Consider the following 18,678-nt stretch of genomic DNA (forward strand, 5'->3'; position numbering starts at 1 on the left):
ATATTGCTCTCCAAAGCCAAGCCGCTGTCTGTATTCTTGGCACCTTTCTACTCTCTGTACACCTGCCCTTTTCGTTCAATAACACAGCTCCTCTGACTGATGCAAACTTGTACTCTCCTCCTCCCACTGCTGCATGCTCCCAATGCACCTTGGCAAGGAAGTCCTTGGAACAAAGAGAGTCCTCCTCACCCACCTAATCAATGAACAGCTCTTTTAAATATCTTAAACGAAAAGCCTGTGTGGCCTGCTTCACTGTGGTGAGCAGATACTGTATGCCACTGGCAAGTAAAACCAAGCTGAAGAGAAGAATTTTGCAACAAAATATTCTCTTACACCCAAAATAGAATGTCAAAATCTAGATACATTCCACCTTTCTTATTCTTAACTGGCGATGGGGTCTGTATTGTAGCACTTACACAGCGCTTACTACCCCATGTAATGCACCGAAGCGCTAGCCTACATGAGTAGCATGATAACACGTGAGCGTGTGGTTGGAAGCATGTTGTTTTTATTCTGATGCTATGTGGGAAGTGTTTCCATATCGTGTGGGATGATCTAAGCGGTGCAGTTACATTGTTATAGGATGCAGTGCGTAGCAGTGTGTTGGATACAAAGTATAAGAGACAGACGCACAGCTGTATGGCTTTCAGTATGCTGGTAGTTTTCAGCAGCTCTGCAGGTCCCTTTGTGATGTTTCATTTGATACAGTCTGCTTATCTGGTTACTACACTGAGTTGTCCAATTTGAGATTTTGTGTATACTTGTGCTCCTGGGATGGCACGGTTGAAGAGAGAGAGAAATAGAACGATCTGTTGGGATGGACATTTTTTATCATCCCATATGGGTGTCTTTGTTAGATGTGCAGAAGCGGTGTGATTGTGTGGATAATTGGGACCTGCAGTAGATAGACTACATTAAAGTCCTCCAGATTGTCCAGTGATGTGTGGCAGATCTCTTCAGTTACTCCACTGCTGTTCATTTGGTGATGTTTGGTTTTATATCAACAGCCCCTGAGATAAAGAATTCAGATGACCATCACAAAACGCTTCATGGACAAGACAGAGCGAAGTAAACATGGCTCTCTGTTCGACTAGTGGCCACTGCAGTTTAGCTACTGCAGGTGAGATGGAGTCAGCCCCTCTTGATTCAATGTCATCCTTGCTGCGGAGCTTTGCACAAGCTGCAGTTTGTTCAACGAGTGGGCAGGTAATCGGAGAAAGCTGGCTGTGCAGTAGTCTGGACGATATATACACATTCAAAATTCATTTTTTGCGGCAGGGAAAAGAGCTGTATGAGCTCAAGCTCCCATGTTTACGTTTAAGGTAGTGTGGTGACATCAGCATCTAACACTTTGAAGGCAGGTATATGGGTTATCTACCTTCAGCCTCGAATCTCCATCTATTTTAAAAACTATCTGGGTATCTTCGGCATATATAAATACAGATATTAGATAAACGGAAAAAGTAATGAAAGAATATTTTAATTCATTTTTTCCAGGTTACTGGAAAGCACCTGTTTGCATAAATATTGTTGTATCTTCTACAATATTCTGGTACCACTGCTGTTGTGTAGGAAGGAGTGCAGCAGTTGCTAGTTGCACTACAGAAAGAAGTACACATCTTGAAAAGTGTACAAAATGGACCAGCATCATCAGTACAATCTATGTAATATACAATCGTTGATGAAAATTGCAGCAAAAATGCAATCCATATTAATCAGCCCACGGTGCAAAACACATTTGTGCCATTGTTTTTACATTTTAGTGGCCAAACCTTATACAGTATTGCTGCTGATGTCTATGGTCTAGCTATGCATATATTTGCTATTTGATGTCACGAACGACACACCAGGTGGCTATCACCCCGCATCACTTGTCACTGTTTGAAATGTCTGTTTGGTTTATTGGGGCAGTTGCACCGTAGCCAGTTATCAATGCTGATAATCGCCATAAAGAGATTAAACACAAATGAAATAGACGTACTCAGATGTGGAAAGATACACAAGCAATACAGTTATAGAAACCCAAATAAGGAAAGGGCTAGTGCGCTATGTCTACACATAGACACAAAATGCAAATAAAGATAGAACACGTCATTAACACTGAATCTCTCTGTAGCTTTTCGTCCTAAGATTCCCAGCTGTGTGAAATCATGGATTTCCCTGCTAACAGGTAATGATCCATTCATACTCTGCATGGGGGATATTGACATTAGCACATAAAGTATTTTTCTTTTCTCTACCTGGAAAGCACTTTTTCGAGTATAAAAACTCCTATACCTCCAACAACTTTGAAATCTTAAATGCATGTGTGTTTCACAGACGGAATTGGCTGATGTGGAATAGGACCATGTTCGCCACATGCTACCTCCTCGATTTTGATCGGAAGAATGGATTCTGAATATTGGCCGGTGATAACTGATCCAGCACTCCAACACCATCACTGGAACTCCAGAGGTATGCCCTGTCATTGACCTAGACTACCATGGTGGAGTTGACGACGAGGATCACAACACTTCCTCTTCCCACAGAAGTGAGGAGCGGTCATTTCTTGTGAGGAGAGGGCACTCCATTGTTTCCCAGGCTGTGCTATGCCTGAAATGACACAAGGCTGGGGATCTACAGCTGACTGCTGAGGCTTGAGATGTATCCCAGCACTAGGTGGTGCTCACAACCTGAATATCCACTCACTGATTCTTTAGTGCTGGTGGTGTCTGGTGCAACAATCTTGTTGGGCACCCCCAAGACCTCCTTCTCCCCAGAAGCCCTCACTATCACCATCCAACAGTGCCTATCTCTCCATAGATCCTCTCTCAGAGGCATTAGATGTGTTTCATAGGGCTACTGTTAGACCTGCCAGCCTTAGAGTGGTCTTCTCCCAAACATTTTGCCCACCCACATTCAGTTTTGTTGAATTTATTTTTGTTGGCCTTAGGACTCTATTAATTTTACCACTGCTAATCAGTGTTAACATGCTTGTGATCTCTCCATTAAATGTGGTGAAATTGGCTCACATCTAATTGGCATATTTAATTTACTTATATGTCCCTATTAGAGTGGTACTACATGGAACTTGGGCCTGTAAATGAAATGCTACTGGTGGACCCGCAGCACTTATTGTGCCACCTACCACTCGCATAGGATAACATTGGGTTACCTTATTACATTTAATAAGTGACAACGTAAAATTGGGGGCAGGTAGGAAAGTCATGTTTGGTGACTGAGGAATTGTAATTTAAAACCCCCTTTAATGGTAAAGCCGTATTTTAAGTCATAATTCAGAAAAAAAACACTTTTATCCTAACCATTTGATGCCTGAAGCGTATTCCTCGGTCATGTGGCTAGGTGTAATTGGTAGGAAGCCTTTGAGTATTCCTCCTAGAAAGTATCATACAGGAGGGTCAGGGTATTTGCAGGATCGGTCAACACTGACTTGATAGCGGGTAGATGTCTCCTACTAAGCTTGCACTTCAAAGGCACAAGCTCAACTCCCACACCAAGGACTTCACACTAGCCTTTTGAGCCTCCAAACAGTCTGGGACCAGTGCAGGGCCGAAGGAAATTTTAGACACCTCTGTAAGGAAAAAACTCCAGAAGATTCTCTCACTTCAAAGTAGCCACTTGCTATAAAAATGGGACCCTCAGCCCCACTCTTCAGTACACTCATGGACCTGTGGATATTACAGAAGAAGGACAACCTTCTGTCCTGTTGCTTGTGGCCTGCCCTGTTTGATGAGAAGGAAGACTGGACCAGCACCATTCATCCCTGTCTGATATGACTCCAAAGGACAGCTGACTGGCCTCCTGTTCTGAGCAAAAAGGACCTAACAAGCAACAGAGAACTCCTTGCAACTGCCCAGCCACCTGCTGCACTGAACCTGCCTGGACCTGCAACTGGACCTGCCTGAGCCATGCTGACCTCTGCTGAAGTGAGTTCTTGATCTCTAAGAGGAGCCCCTCATGTCTTGAACCCTTGGAGTGGTATCCCCTGGGTTCCTCCTCAAAGAAAAGGAGAAATCCTGAAGTTGTGGGCTCTTCACAATCTCTCCACCCATGCCAACCGCCAATGCGAAGCTCTAGTGAACCTGAATCCTTCCGCTATAGTGATCACTAGTGATCACCAGCAACATGAGGTCTGCACTTATTACTATAGCATCGACAGCCAGCAGTGACTGCCAATTCGAATCTCCAGCAATGACTGTCCTCGATGTCTGACAGGATCTTCTTACTACAGTGTCAACCATCCACGACACTCATCCTGTTCTTTGCGCTACAACTATGACCATCTGTGATGCTATCCCTGTTCCTCACTGTAGGAAAGTCCTCCTTTTTGCCCTGGTCACCCCAAACCATTTAGACAGATACTGGTGGTTACAGAGTCTTGCCTGTGCCCTGGGTACTGCTAACCAATCCCAGGGCCAGTGCTCTGTGCAAAATGGATTATGCAAATTAGGCTAATTATAATTGGCTGTATCAACCTACCTATAAGTCCCTAGTATATGGTAGGGCATGTAGGATTAGGGACCCCAGCATAGGTAGTGCACCCATAGGTGCACTCCAGAGGTGCCCAGTGTTAATTTAAAGGCAGGCCTGTCTTGCTGGCTGCTTTTAAGTTAAAGTTAACCCCAATTTCGACTTTGGAATTAAAAGTAGTTCCAAAGTACTGAACTACCTTATTTTTACATAGAGGTCACCCCTATAGTGTGCCCTAAGTGCCCCTAATGCTGGGTGCTATGTAACTATAAGCAGGGACTTTATAAAATATGTTTTATAAGCCCTGGTGATGGAAAATGGTCTTTCCCTCACTGTAGTGAAAGGGCTCTATAGGCTAACACGGGGAGACTTTATTTTTAATGAATAAAGTCTCAAAAGGAGCTAAATACTTCATTTTTGTATCAAACTTATTGTTATAATAAATTCAAACAACTTGACCTTGTTGAAGTTAATATAACTAGCTCAGGGAAAGAATTTTAGAACTCTTTCTAAAAGTCACCAGTCCTGTAGTGCCCTTCTCTGATTGGCCAGCCTCTGGCAGCCTGCCCAGGCTGCCTTGATGAGGTGTGAAGTGGCCTGGGCTCAGGACAAAGGAAGTGCCTGGTTGAGGGGAACTGTCTCAGCAGATGGTGAAACAGGATTGGGGATAGCAGCCAAACTGTACTTCAAAGGAGGGAAGGATATTTGGGCCAGCAAGTGGACCTCCCTCATTTCCTGCAAAACCAGACAGCCAGGTGCCCCCTGATTAGATTAGGAGAGGGCTGGAAAGTTGTGTGTTAAGGGAACTTAGCCACACCAGTAGATGTGCTCAGCCAGACCTAACCTCTGAGATTGAATTTCTGCCATTTTGGACATTTGGAGAATGCTGATCCCTGGGATTGATTTTTGCCACACTTCTCAGGAAGTGGTCACTCAAGAGGGTGGTGGCCTAAATATGACTGGACAGAGTCCTCCCCCTGCTTTCCACCCCAGGAGCAAGAATAGAACTGTCAGAGCTGCATCCAAACTCAGATCCCTACAAGGCACAAGACAAGAAGAAGAACTGCCCTGCTGGACCTCTGATCTACACCTGGGCACTGCACGCTGAAGGACTGCACCAACTGCACACTTCACCACTAAAAGGACTTTGCCTGTGTTCAACTGCTTCAATAAGGGACACTCTCTTTGCTACAGGCAGAGAATAGGTGACCAGAGTCCCTGCATCAAGCCTTGATGAAACTCACCAGCTGACCAGTAACCTCGGTCATTCTTGGATTTGAGCCAGGTGCATTCTGGGAGTTGGAGTCCTAACCCTCAAGGAGCAACTCAGAGCTTCTGGAACCTTGGGGTGAGTTGCGGACTCCTAAAGGACCTTTAAAGATCTTCTGGAAGAAGATCCAGAACTTTGGAGAAGATTGGAGCACTTTTGGAAAAAAGCTCTGTAAGTTGACTGCCACAATGTCATAAGCTTACGTCGATCCGTTCAAACTTGCATCAGACAGAAAAAGCTCCAAAAAAGTCTGAACAGCTGACCGAGGCTTCCCGCGCATCATATACAAAGAGGGCTCCAGGGAGGTCGGCTTCAATTTCAAGTTCGTCCCGGATGAAGTTTTTCATCACGAAAAATTGTCTATGTCTGAAGGTAGAATTCTTCGCCAAGGTCTCCTGAGACATGTGGCGGATATACCACCTACCGTATTACGAGTCCATTATATCCTATGGAACTCGTAATATGGTAGGTGGTATATCCGCCACTTTTGGGACGGTTTAACACCGTCCTCCAAAGTTAGAATCAGGCCCTAAGTCCGAAGGTAAAACTTTCACCGAGGCCTCCTGATCACTGTAGCCAAGCAGGGCTTTATTGTGGTCAGCCTCAAATTTTGATTTTGCCACAGTCGAGTGGGACCAGATGTCTAGATTGGCGTTTTTCGTTTCTAAGTGCTAAAAAACAGTTATTCTTTAAAAATTCATATCTTTGGTTCCCTTTATTGGAGTTTTTTCATTTTAGTGTAATGGTAAAGATAGAAATAGAATCTATTTTTATAAGCTGGTGTTGGATTTTTATTGTGTTTTCTTTTTAGTTATTAACTGTTTTTTTTATTTTAAAATGCTTTACACACCTGTCTCCTAAGTTAAGCCTAGCTGCTCATTGCCAAGCTACCAAGGGTTGAGCTAGGATTAATTTATTGAGACCTGACTGGAGCTAGTGGCCTATTGCTAAGTGTAGGTACTTACCTGCCCTTACCAATAATCCACTTACCAGCACTTGCGGGTTCCTCCACCACAAAAGATCTTTTTGCGCTAGACTTAAAAAGGCAACTTTTTCAGTGGGACTGATCAGGGCCCTGTATTCAGCCTGCACTCTAGTGCAGCCGCACTGAACTTGTGACTTTTGCTCTGTCTCGCACGACCAGATTGCCGTGAGTGGCGCTTTGTGCTTTTAACAGCTATACTTACCTTAAGTCTTTGGAAATTATATCTCTTGTTCTACTGATTGGATGATTGGCATTTTAGTGTTAAATAATTTAATAAAATGTAGTCTATTTTTCTAAACTGGTGTGGGATTTTTTGTATGTTCTTTTTTCACTTTGTTGCTTTTTGTGGTCTGCATTCATACTTTATACATTGCCTTTAAGGTAAGTCTCACTGCTTTTGTGCTTAGCTATCAGAGAGTTAAGCACAGGTGAATTGTGGTTCACCATGACTATTATTAGTAGTATTATGGCTGCTGCTTGAGAAGGGTTCACACCTTCCTCAACCAGCAACCCAGTTTCTCACACTGGTGTTCAGTGGCGGGATTCACTACTTTTGTTTATGCTGTACCATAGAGTGATTTAGTGTAACACTAAAATCACATTTAAATAATTTGATACCAAGTTGAGTTTTTTTTTTAATTCTCCTTGATTGGATCCTTTGCTTTTCCCAAATGTACTCTCATTGTTCCTGACTGCCTGTGCCTTCGACCACGCCTGCAAGAATGGTATTTCAGATCATCAGTCTGGAGAGCTTTCAACCAAGAAGAGCACCAAGGAGCTGGAGCTCTAGAAGACTCTGAGGGCCTGGAGAAAGGCTGACCAGTTGTTGGCAACAACGGAGGACCAGGATGTAGAGGAGGCGTCTGAAACAGGGAAAGAATCTTCAGGAGTATTGTCAAGAGAGACAATACAGCCACCAGCCGGCTAGGTTCTGAGATATCTGTTTAGATACTCTTTTGTCCGCACCGTGGTGGTTAAGTGGATGCCAAGATATGCAATAGAATCTTTAGTCCATTGTACTGAAAATCTCTCAGCTAACCACGCCTCCATAGGGGACGGGAGCATAAGGTTGAGGGCTTGCGACTTGGTAACATTTACCAAGAAGCCAGAAGCCGCCCCAAGGCTCTCCACCTCTACAAGAAACACCAGCAATGCAAACAGTGGGTTGGCTAGGGCTACTATGGCATCATCTGCATATAAGCTAATTAGATGTTCCTCCCCACCAAAGCGGACCCCAGTGATGTCAGGGTTTGTTGTGGACTCTTTGCGCAAAGGGCTCCATATATAACGCAAACAGTATGGGAGAGAGAGGGCAGTTATGATGAGAAACAGGTAGGATGTTATGCCATTGACTCGCACCGTTGCCTTGGGCTGGCCGTAATTGCTTAGTATTCAGGAGCAGAAACGCTCAACAAAGCCAAAGCTAATCAGTGCCTGTTTGGAGCATGACTTGCCTTGCCGAGAGGGCGGCTTTGTCGATGATATGGAGCAGCTGTTTAGTATTATCACCGCATTGCCTAGATGGAATAAAACCCGCCAGAAGGCCTTGTAAAATGCCGCCGGAAATCCATCCGGGCCCGGTGATCTGTGTTTTTTTTGTCTAGCTATGGCTGATATGACTTCTTTGATGCGTTAGTATAGAATGATGGGCTTCTTGCAAGTATTGACTAAACTGCTGCCGTAGAAGTGACTGAGAGATGCAAGTCAGCATAAAATGTGCAGAATTTCTAAGCTATGAGGTAGACTTCCTTAATCTCTGTGCCATCCCCACCCCTCAGGGCCTCCACCCGAGTCGCCTGCCTTTGGGCTGTTAGTCGGTTGTCCAGTAGGCGGCTATTCCTGTTCCCCCAGTATAAAATGAAAGTTTAAGACATAATAGTACATATTCTGTTAAATCTATGTCTAGCCCCCCTAATTGTTTCCTGTTAGCTTCTAGTTGTCGCCAAACTTGAGGGGCTCTGGTACGTTGGTGTCTGAGACCCAGTTTTTTTACCCTCCCTTATAATGTTTTGTTAATGTCTGTATGTGTCTTGTTATCCGCTGCCGAAATAGCTATGAGTTCTCCTCTTATGACCGCTTCCATACTATCTCAGTGGAGGGAAATGGGTGTGTCAGGTGTGTCATTAATGGCGAGGAAGTCATGGATAGCAGCGGAGATTTGTTGGATAACCGCAGGCCTCTGCAGAAGGGTTTTGCGAAGTCATCAAGGCTGATATGCTCATGTTGGTGGTGGGAGTCTCAAATCAACTGATTTGTCAGTGTGGTCAAAAAGGGCCCGCACCCAAAAGTCAATTGCGCCATCCAATCAGAGATCTCCTTAGTCCTTAGGAAATTATCTTTTTTGTGTGCCTGTTAATAAAACGTGTGGTCACATGTAGTCAGTTGGGTTTCCCGCCAGAGGTCTTGTAGCCCCATCCCCTATTCTCCAAACTGAGCTCTCCCCACCTCCATGTCTGGCAGCCGATCGTCCATTTCATTGCAAAAAACTATGATAAGATCCCCCCCATCAGTATGAATTAAAATACTTTTTAAACTGTCCCAAAAACCATCCTGGTATCATTGACTTTATCTTTTCATGCAGTACCCTGGCATACCTAGCATAATGCTCTCTAGCCCAATTACTTGTAATTACAGCAAAATTACTAATAATTATTTGTAAATATGTGAGAAGTGTAATCAAGCATTTAGTGCTATTTTCTTAGTGCAAAATGCATTCTTGTGTCCAAAATTAACATTTTGCCCAGTCCTAGTCCCATTATGATAATGCTTGGTCCCTAATCATTCTGTGTTGGTCAGTACAAAGTATGTAAATAAAATCCTCCACTCACCTTTCCTAAGAAATGCTTCCTGTAAGCCCTGGCTGATCCCTTACACTCCAGTTTGTAGCCGTAGGTACTGGGACTGGGTTGCTCGTCCTCCTCTTCAGAAATGCTGCTATCAAAAGATGTTGGGGTGCCAATGTTTTCTGGATCCTCAATCCAGTAGCCCCCAAACTGTGGAAGGATTATCAGTGGGTATGTGGTTTCTTTCTCGAGGATCTGAAGAAGAAAACATCTGATAGTTAATATTCTTGGAGTGGGAAAAGTCAATGCTCTGGCCAGCAAATCAAAGATTTGATAAACTTGTACAATGATGAGAGGATCAAACAGTTGTGTTTGTATTCCTAAGAAGAACTGAGACTGTGAAAGGATCTGCTTTCTCACTTTAATTATCTCTAGAGTAGCGTTGTGCCTAATGTATAAAGCACTAAATGGCTGCCTACCTAATTACTTCATCAGACTGATCTCACCTTACCAACTGACCAGATGTCTAAGGTTGCCTCTCCATTAAAAACCTTTCCCTCAACAGCACAACAACAAAAATGCATGTCGACTCATGAAAGCAGAAAGCAGAGAAGAAAGCAGAGGTTTGCAGGAGAAACAAGAAGGCCTTCAGGAGACGCCCACACAGAGTCTAAACATGGTTTAAAGTTATGGATGGAGAACAAAGCATTGGTAGGAGCCACATCTAGGTATAAACTACTATGAGGAGCAGCTGAGAGGATTGCTCTGATACTGAAAATTTGAGTCAAGTAGTAATGTTGGAAACACTATGGGGGTCATTCCGACCATGGTGGTCCATGACCGCCAGGGCCGGGGACCACGGAAGCACCGCCAACAGGCTGGCGGTGCTTCCAGGGCCATTCTGACCACGGCGGTAAAGCCGCAGTCAGAAAAGGGGAACCGGCGGTTTCCCGCCGGTTTTCCCCTGGCCCAGGGAATCCTCCATGGCGGTGCTGCTTGCAGCGCCGCCATGGGGACTCTGACCCCCTTCCCGCCAGCCTGTTTCTGGCGGTTTACACCGCCAGAACCAGGATGGCGGGAACGGGTGTCGTGGGGCCCCTGGGGGCCCCTGCACTGCCCATGCCACTGGCATGGGCAGTGCAGGGGCCCCCTAACAGGGCCCCATGAAGATGTTCACTGTCTGCTTTGCAGACAGTGAAAATCGCGACGGGTGCTGCTGCACCCGTCGCACCCCTGCAACACCGCCGGCTCCATTCGGAGCCGGCTTCTATGTTGCAGGGGCTTTCCCGCCGGGCCGGCGGGCGGCCTTTTGGCGGTCGCCCACCGGGAAAGCCAGAATGGCATCCGCGGTCTCCTGACCACGGAGCGGCCATTTGGCGGTGACCGCATGGCGGGCGGCGACCGCCGCCCGCCGCGGTCAGAATGACCGCCTATGGGTCTTGTATTGATTTTAATATTTGTTTTTCCTGCTCTGTTGGAAAATGGGTTATTGGTAGGGCAGGTAGGTACCTACACCTAGCAACAAGGTACAGTTAGGTCTCAGTAAATTAATCCCAGCTCAACCCTTGGTAGCTTGGCAACGAGCGTCAAGGCTTAACTTAGGAGACAAAGTGTAAAGCATTCAAATATCACAAAACAGTAATTCAATAAAACACAGGAAACAGTTTAAAAATCCAAAACCAATTTATAAAAATAGTTTATATTTTTATCTTTAAAATGACACAAAAACGATTAAAATCGGTTCAGGGGAACCGGAGATATGAATTTTTAAAGAATTATTACTTTTCTAGCGCTTAGAAACAAAAAGCGCCAATCGGGTCATCTGGTTGCACCTCGACCGGGGCAAAGTCAAACTTTCAGGCCGACCGCGATGGAGCCCTGCTCGGCTACAGGTCGTGGGAGGCCTCGGTTAAAAAGTTACCTTCTGACTTAGTCTTTATTTTGAAGTTTTTCTTCACCGGGACGAACCTGCCAGTTGAATCCGACCTCCTTGAGCCCTTGTCCGGATACGCGATGTGGGTTTCCTCGGTGGAGACTTTTACCTTCGGACTTAGTTGTTTTTTCGAGATGAAAATCCTTCGACCGGGGTAAACCTGGATCTTGATCCGACGTCCATGGAGCCCTTCTCGGTTACGATGGCTGGGAGGTCCCGGTCAACTTTTTACGTTTGGACTTAGGCCCTCATTCTGACCTTGGCGGGCGGCGGAGGCCGCCCGCCAAAGTCCCGCCGTCAGATTACCGTTCCGCGGTCGAAAGACCGCGGCGGTAATTCTGACTTTCCCGCTGGGCTGGCGGGCGGTCGCCTTCAGACCGCCCGCCAGCCCAGCGGGAAAGAGGCTTCCACGATGAAGCCGGCTCGGAATCGAGCCGGCGGAGTGGAAGCTGTGCGACGGGTGCAGTTGCACCCGTCGCGTATTTCACTGTCTGCGCAGCAGACAGTGAAATACATGTAGGGGCCCTCTTACGGGGGCCCCTGCAATGCCCATGCCAGTGGCATGGGCACTGCAGGGGCCCCCAGGGGCCCCGCGACCCCCCCTACCGCCATCCGGATCCCGGCGGTCCGACCGCCGGGATCTGGATGGCGGTAGGGGGGGTCGGAATCCCCGCGGCGGTGCAGCAAGCTGCGCCGCCGCGGAGGATTCAATGGGGCGGCGGTACACTGGCGGGACCCCGCCAGTGGTGCCGGTCCGACCGCGGCTTTACCGCCGCGGTCGGAATCCCCATTGGAGCACCGCCGGCCTGTCGGCGGTGCTCCCGCGGTCCTCCGCCCTGGCGGTCAAAGACCGCCAGGGTCAGAATGACCACCTTAGTCTCTTTTTTGGATGTTTTTCTTTACCGGGACGAACCACGAAGTCAGGCCGGGTCGCGGTTGAGGCAAGCCGGCTAGAATTTCCGCGGCGGGTCGGTCCCTCTCTGGAGCTTTTTTCCAAAAATTCTCAAATCTTTTCCAAACTTCTGGGGCTTCACCCAGATGTTCTTTGAAGGTTCTTTTGGGGTCCACAGCTCACCCCAAGGGTCCAGAAGTTCTGTGATGGTCCTTTGGGGGTGCGGACTTCAACTCCCAGAATGCACCTGGCGCAAACTCCTTTTTGGCCACTGGACAGTGGTCAGCTGGTCGCTTTCTTCAGGAGTTGGTGCAGGGGACTCTGGTTTAGCAATTTTTCACCTGTAGCAAACAGGGAGTCCCTCCTTGAACCAGTTGAAGCCAGGCAAAGTCCTTCTTGTGGTGAAGCCCAAGTGTGCAGCTGGTGCAGTCCTTCTGAGTGCAGGTTCCAGGTGCAGGCCAGGGGTCCAGCAGGGCAGTCCTTCTTCTCCTTAAGTTCTTTCTTCTTGAAATTTGGTGGGGATCTGAGGCGTGGGTGCAGGTCTGCCAGTTTTATCCTTGCTCCTGGGTGAAAAGCAGGGGGGCCCTGGTTCTCCAATCAGGGACAGGGTCGTCCCCCTGTGATGACCACTTCCTGGGAAGTGTGGCAAAAATCCATCCCAGAAGGCAACAGTCTCTAAAAATCCAACATGGATGAATCTGATTTTTGGAGGTTACATCTGGCTGAGCCCACCCACTGGTGTGGCTAAAAATCATAAACACACCCCTCTCCTGCCCTCTCCTAATCTAATCAAGGGGGCACCTAATTGTCTGGGGTTGCAGGATGTGGGGGTGTTGCTGGGTGCTGCAAATGTCCTTCTCTGCCTTTGAAGACCAGTTTGGCAGCCCTCCCCCTTCCTGCCTCACCATCTGCTGAGGGGAGATTCTCTCCCCCAAGCACATTCCTTTGTGTGAAGCCTGGCCACTTCACACCTCATCAAGGCAGCCTGGCAGAAGCTGCTGCAGGCTGGCCAATCAGAGCACAGCAGCAAAAACAATGCAGAGCTGAAATTGGCAACTTTTTAGGTAAAGTCTAAACTTTTTACCTGGACAAGTTATATTAAATCCAACAACTGGAAGTTGTGGGATTTATTACAACAATCAATTTGATACCAAATTCTTGGTATGTAACATTTAAGGAGACTTTAAAATTTAAAATAAAGTCTGCCCATTCTAGCCTATGAAGGCCATTTACTTCAATGAGGGAAAACGAATTTGGCTGTTTTTACCTCACCAGGGCTTATAAATCTATTTTTATAAAGTCCCTGCTTATAGTTACATGGCACCCAGCCCTAGGGGCACATAGGACACACCTTAGGGGTGCCTTATATGTAAAAATAAGGTAGTTTAAGACTTTGGAAGTACCTTTAATTCCAAAGTCGAATTTGCATATAACTTTAATTTAAAAGCAGCCAGCAAGGCAGGCTTGCTTTTAAAATGACACTGGGCACCTCAGCAGTGCACCTAGATGTGCACCACCTATGCTGTGGTCCCTAAACCTACATGCCCTACCATATACTAGGGACTTATAGGTAGGTTAACTTAGCCAATTATAATTAGCCTAATTTGCATATCCATTTTACACAGAGCACAGGCCCTGGGACTGGTTAGCAGTACCCAGGGCACCTTTAAAGTCAGGAAAACACCAGCAAAAAGTGGAAAATAGGGGCAAAAAGTTATGGGGCCTCTGCAATCAGCCCTGTTTTCTCACACAACCCCCCCCCAGCCCACACGCCCAGGAGACTCAGCCCAACCCTGGGAGAGTCTTCCTGGCTTGTTAGGCGAGGAAGACAGTGAAGAAAACTGGCTGTCCCTTTGCAGGGCCTACTCTGCCTTATATCCTCCTGTCAGGGTCACTCCCTATGGGTAGTGAAGCCATCCCAACAGTAAAAGGACCCAACACAAACTGAAACTTTCCTCTAGGGGGGTCTTCCTCCTTTCTCTCTGCCAACTTGGGTAGTGAGGTGCCCACCTCCCCTACTCCAAACTTTGCTAGGGCAACACCTAGCTTACCCAAAGAGGTCACCCAACACTTGAGCAACCCCACCATGACCAATAGGGTCAGGGGGCCTACTTTGCTATTGGCCCTGGGGTCTGCCTCCCAGGCCAAGTACAGTGCTGCCAGGAAGGCTAGCACCCAGCAGAGGCTACTGACAGCTGTCAGTACCCAGAACCACACCCTAAGCTCTCCACTGACAGGTGGCTGAGCTGCTTTAGGGGCATCTTTGGGGTCCTGGCACCCCTCTTACTGTCTAGAGTGGGGGGCTACCACCTCCTGTGGCAGACACCCTCCGTCCACTCTACCTTCTGTCAGTGCAGGGGCAACACCTTGCATCTGGACAGCTGCCTGACTACTCAGGACTTCCTTGGGGTCAGGTGAGGCCTCACCAGTGCCAACTCTGGGCTCCCCCCTTACTGGGGCAGAGGGCCCTTGGCTCCCTGGAACTCTCTTTAACAGTGGCCTACCCTTCCTTTTCATCTTTCCTTTTCTTGGGGACCCCTGTCTCCTAACTGTAGGGACTGACTCCCCAGGACTTTGGGTTGGGGGGGCGCCCTGGGCGACCACCCCATCTGTGACCAGACTCACCTCTGGGAGGTCATTGCCCAGGATACAATCTAGGGGGAGGTCAGCACTGACTACCACCCTAATCCAGTCAAGGATACCCTCCCTCTCTAGGGGCACTATGGCTACAGGTTTGGAGGTGACCTCCCCTGTGGCTATCCTGACTTTCTTTGTCTTTCCTGGGACATACATGTCTGGCGTCACTAACCGGTCACTCACTATAGTGTGACTGGCACAGGTGTCCCTCAGGCCAGTGGTAGGGATCCCATTCACTTGAATGTGGTGGAAGTGCCTACTCCCACCCTCAGGGATCACCAGCTTACCATCTGGTGCTGTCTCCCAGCACAATGCTAGGAGGACTTCATCATCTGAGGAATCCTCCTCTATGGCTACACTGGACAGCCCAGTGCTAACCACCTTCCTTGGACAGGCTGCATCTCCTCTGAAGTGACCTGTCTGCTGACAGTCAAAGCAAGCCCTACTGTCCAAGAGTTTTTTTAACCCTGGGTCTCCCTGTCTCTGCTTGTCAGAGTGGGAGTGGGATTTACTCTCCTCCTTCTTAGGGTTCTGGGGTACAGAGGGAGTCTCTGTGGTGGGCTTACCACCTCCCTCCTTAGGTTTTTGGGGACCTGTCCCCCCCTTCTTGGAGTCTCCCCCCTGGGACTTGACAACCACCCTGGTTCTCAACCACTCATCAGCTGCCTCCCCTAGCTCTCTAGGGTTGGTCTGCTTAGAGTCTACTAGATGCTGGCGTAACCTTTCTTGGGTACAATTGGTCAAGATGTGCTCTCTCATGATCAGATTGTATAACCCCTCATACTTTGTTACCAATAATCCAGCCCTCTAGTGTCTTTAGTGAAATGTCCACAAAGTCAACCCAAGACTGGGTACTGACCTTCTGGGTGTCCCTGAACTTCATTCTATATTGCTCTGGGGTCAGACCAAACTTCTTGGCTAAGCACCTCTTCATACTAGGGTATGAATCTGCCTCCTCCCCCCTTAAGGTCAGAAGACTATCCCTCCCTGAGTTGGGGACCAACTCCCACAAAAGGGAACCCCAGTATTGAGGCCTAACCCTTCTCATTTGGAGTGCCCTCTCAAAGGCCCCCAGCCACTTATCTATGTCATCCCCCTCTACATAAGCAGGAACTACCCCCTTGGGTAATCTGGGGCAAACTCCCCCACCCATGGACACCTCAGCTTCTTTATTGCTGCTTCCATCTCTTTTCTCTTTGTATGCCCACTTTTTCTTTTCTAGGGCCAGCTTCTCTGCTTCCAAAGCTATGTATGCTAGCTGGGCCTCCAGATCTCTTTCTCTGATGGATGGGTTCTCTCCTCCTGAAAGGACCCCCTTCCCACCACTAGCTTTGGATCTGCCCCTAGTGACTGTATTTACTGAGGACCGTTCTTCCTCGTCCTCACTTAGGGTCAGATGCCTTCCCTCCCCTGAGTGGTTAGAGCTTGCATCCTCCCTTCTTTCTCCCTCCTCTGGAGCTTCTTCTGACTCTACCTCTTGGGCCTCAGCCCATGCTGTCAGGGATGTGATCAGGATTTGCTTCCTGAGATCAGTGGTTGCAGGCAACCCTCTTTCAATACACAACCCCCTAAGCTGGACTACTGTCAGTGTGGGTAGGCTAGCCAGATCAAGCTCCATGGTTCCCTAGTTTTGTGTCAACAAAAACTTTTTGCAAAAATTGGAAACAAGAATTTAGAAAAATTACAAAAATTCAATAATTGAAATTAATCCAAATTAAAAATTAAAAACAATTTTTGCACTAGGACAATTTAAAGGATTTTTAATTTGTTTGACCTAAAACTGTAACGTGATATTGAACACAAGTACAGGATCCCGTCGCTGCTTCCAATTAGTTTGGAAAATGGGTTATTGGTAGGGCAGGTAGGTACCTACACCTAGCAACAAGCCACTAACCTCCACATAGGTACAGTTAGGTCTCAGTAAATTAATCCCAGCTCAACGCTTGGTAGCTTGGCAACGAGCGTCAAGGCTTAACTTAGGAGACAGAGTGTAAAGCATTCAAATATCACAAAACAGTAATTCAATAAAACACAGGAAACAGTTTAAAAATCCAAAACCAATTTACAAAAATAGTTTATATTTTTATCTTTAAAATGACACAAAAACGATTAAAATCGGTTCAGGGGAACCGGAGATATGAATTTTTAAAGAATTATTACTTTTCTAGCGCTTAGAAACAAAAAGCGCCAATCGGGTCATCTGGTTGCACCTCGACCGGGGCAAAGTCAAACTTTCAGGCCGACCGCGATGGAGCCCTGCTCGGCTACAGGTCGCGGGAGGCCTCGGTTAAAAAGTTACCTTCTGACTTAGTCTTTATTTTGAAGTTTTTCTTCACCGGGACGAACCTGCCAGTTGAATCCGACCTCCTGGAGCCCTTGTCCGGATACGGGATGTGGGTTTCCTCGGTGGAGACTTTTACCTTCGGACGTAGTTGTTTTTTCGAGATGAAAATCCTTCGACCGGGGTAAACCTGGATCTTGATCCGACGTCCATGGAGCCCTTCTCGGTTACGATGGCTGGGAGGTCCCGGTCAACTTTTTACGTTCGGACTTAGTCTCTTTTTTGGATGTTTTTCTTTACCGGGACGAACCACGAAGTCAGGCCGGGTCGCGGTTGAGGCAAGCCGGCTAGAATTTCCGCGGCGGGTCGGTCCCTCTCTGGAGCTTTTTTCCAAAAATTCTCAAATCTTTTCCAAACTTCTGGGGCTTCACCCAGATGTTCTTTGAAGGTTCTTTTGGGGTCCACAGCTCACCCCAAGGGTCCAGAAGTTCTGTGATGGTCCTTGGGGGGTGCGGACTTCAACTCCCAGAATGCACCTGGCGCAAACTCCTTTTTGGCCACTGGACAGTGGTCAGCTGGTCGCTTTCTTCAGGAGTTGGTGCAGGGGACTCTGGTTTAGCAATTTTTCACCTGTAGCAAACAGGGAGTCCCTCCTTGAACCAGTTGAAGCCAGGCAAAGTCCTTCTTGTGGTGAAGCCCAAGTGTGCAGCTGGTGCAGTCCTTCTGAGTGCAGGTTCCAGGTGCAGGCCAGGGGTCCAGCAGGGCAGTCCTTCTTCTCCTTAAGTTCTTTCTTCTTGAAATTTGGTGGGGATCTGAGGCGTGGGTGCAGGTCTGCCAGTTTTATCCTTGCTCCTGGGTGAAAAGCAGGGGGGCCCTGGTTCTCCAATCAGGGACAGGGTCGTCCCCCTGTGATGACCACTTCCTGGGAAGTGTGGCAAAAATCCATCCCAGAAGGCAACAGTCTCTAAAAATCCAACATGGATGAATCTGATTTTTGGAGGTTACATCTGGCTGAGCCCACCCACTGGTGTGGCTAAAAATCATAAACACACCCCTCTCCTGCCCTCTCCTAATCTAATCAAGGGGGCACCTAATTGTCTGGGGTTGCAGGATGTGGGGGTGTTGCTGGGTGCTGCAAATGTCCTTCTCTGCCTTTGAAGACCAGTTTGGCAGCCCTCCCCCTTCCTGCCTCACCATCTGCTGAGGGGAGATTCTCTCCCCCAAGCACATTCCTTTGTGTGAAGCCTGGCCACTTCACACCTCATCAAGGCAGCCTGGCAGAAGCTGCTGCAGGCTGGCCAATCAGAGCACAGCAGCAAAAACAATGCAGAGCTGAAATTGGCAACTTTTTAGGTAAAGTCTAAACTTTTTACCTGGACAAGTTATATTAAATCCCACAACTGGAAGTTGTGGGATTTATTACAACA

At 47.5% G+C, this 18,678-nt stretch overlaps 1 protein-coding gene across 4 annotated transcripts in view; it reads right to left on the reverse strand.

Moving 5' to 3' along the window:
• RAP1GAP2 (RAP1 GTPase activating protein 2) overlaps positions 1-18,678 on the reverse strand; it is a 793,228-nt gene that overhangs the window by 303,701 nt on the left and 470,849 nt on the right. For all 4 annotated transcript variants that reach the window (XM_069227007.1, XM_069227008.1, XM_069227009.1 and 1 more), the window contains one exon: positions 9,554-9,763. In XM_069227007.1, coding sequence (XP_069083108.1) covers positions 9,554-9,763 — 210 coding nt within the window. The remainder of the gene's footprint in view (positions 1-9,553; positions 9,764-18,678) is intronic.

This window comes from Pleurodeles waltl, chromosome 3_2, assembly GCF_031143425.1.
Source record: "Pleurodeles waltl isolate 20211129_DDA chromosome 3_2, aPleWal1.hap1.20221129, whole genome shotgun sequence".
Taxonomy (NCBI): domain Eukaryota; kingdom Metazoa; phylum Chordata; class Amphibia; order Caudata; family Salamandridae; genus Pleurodeles; species Pleurodeles waltl.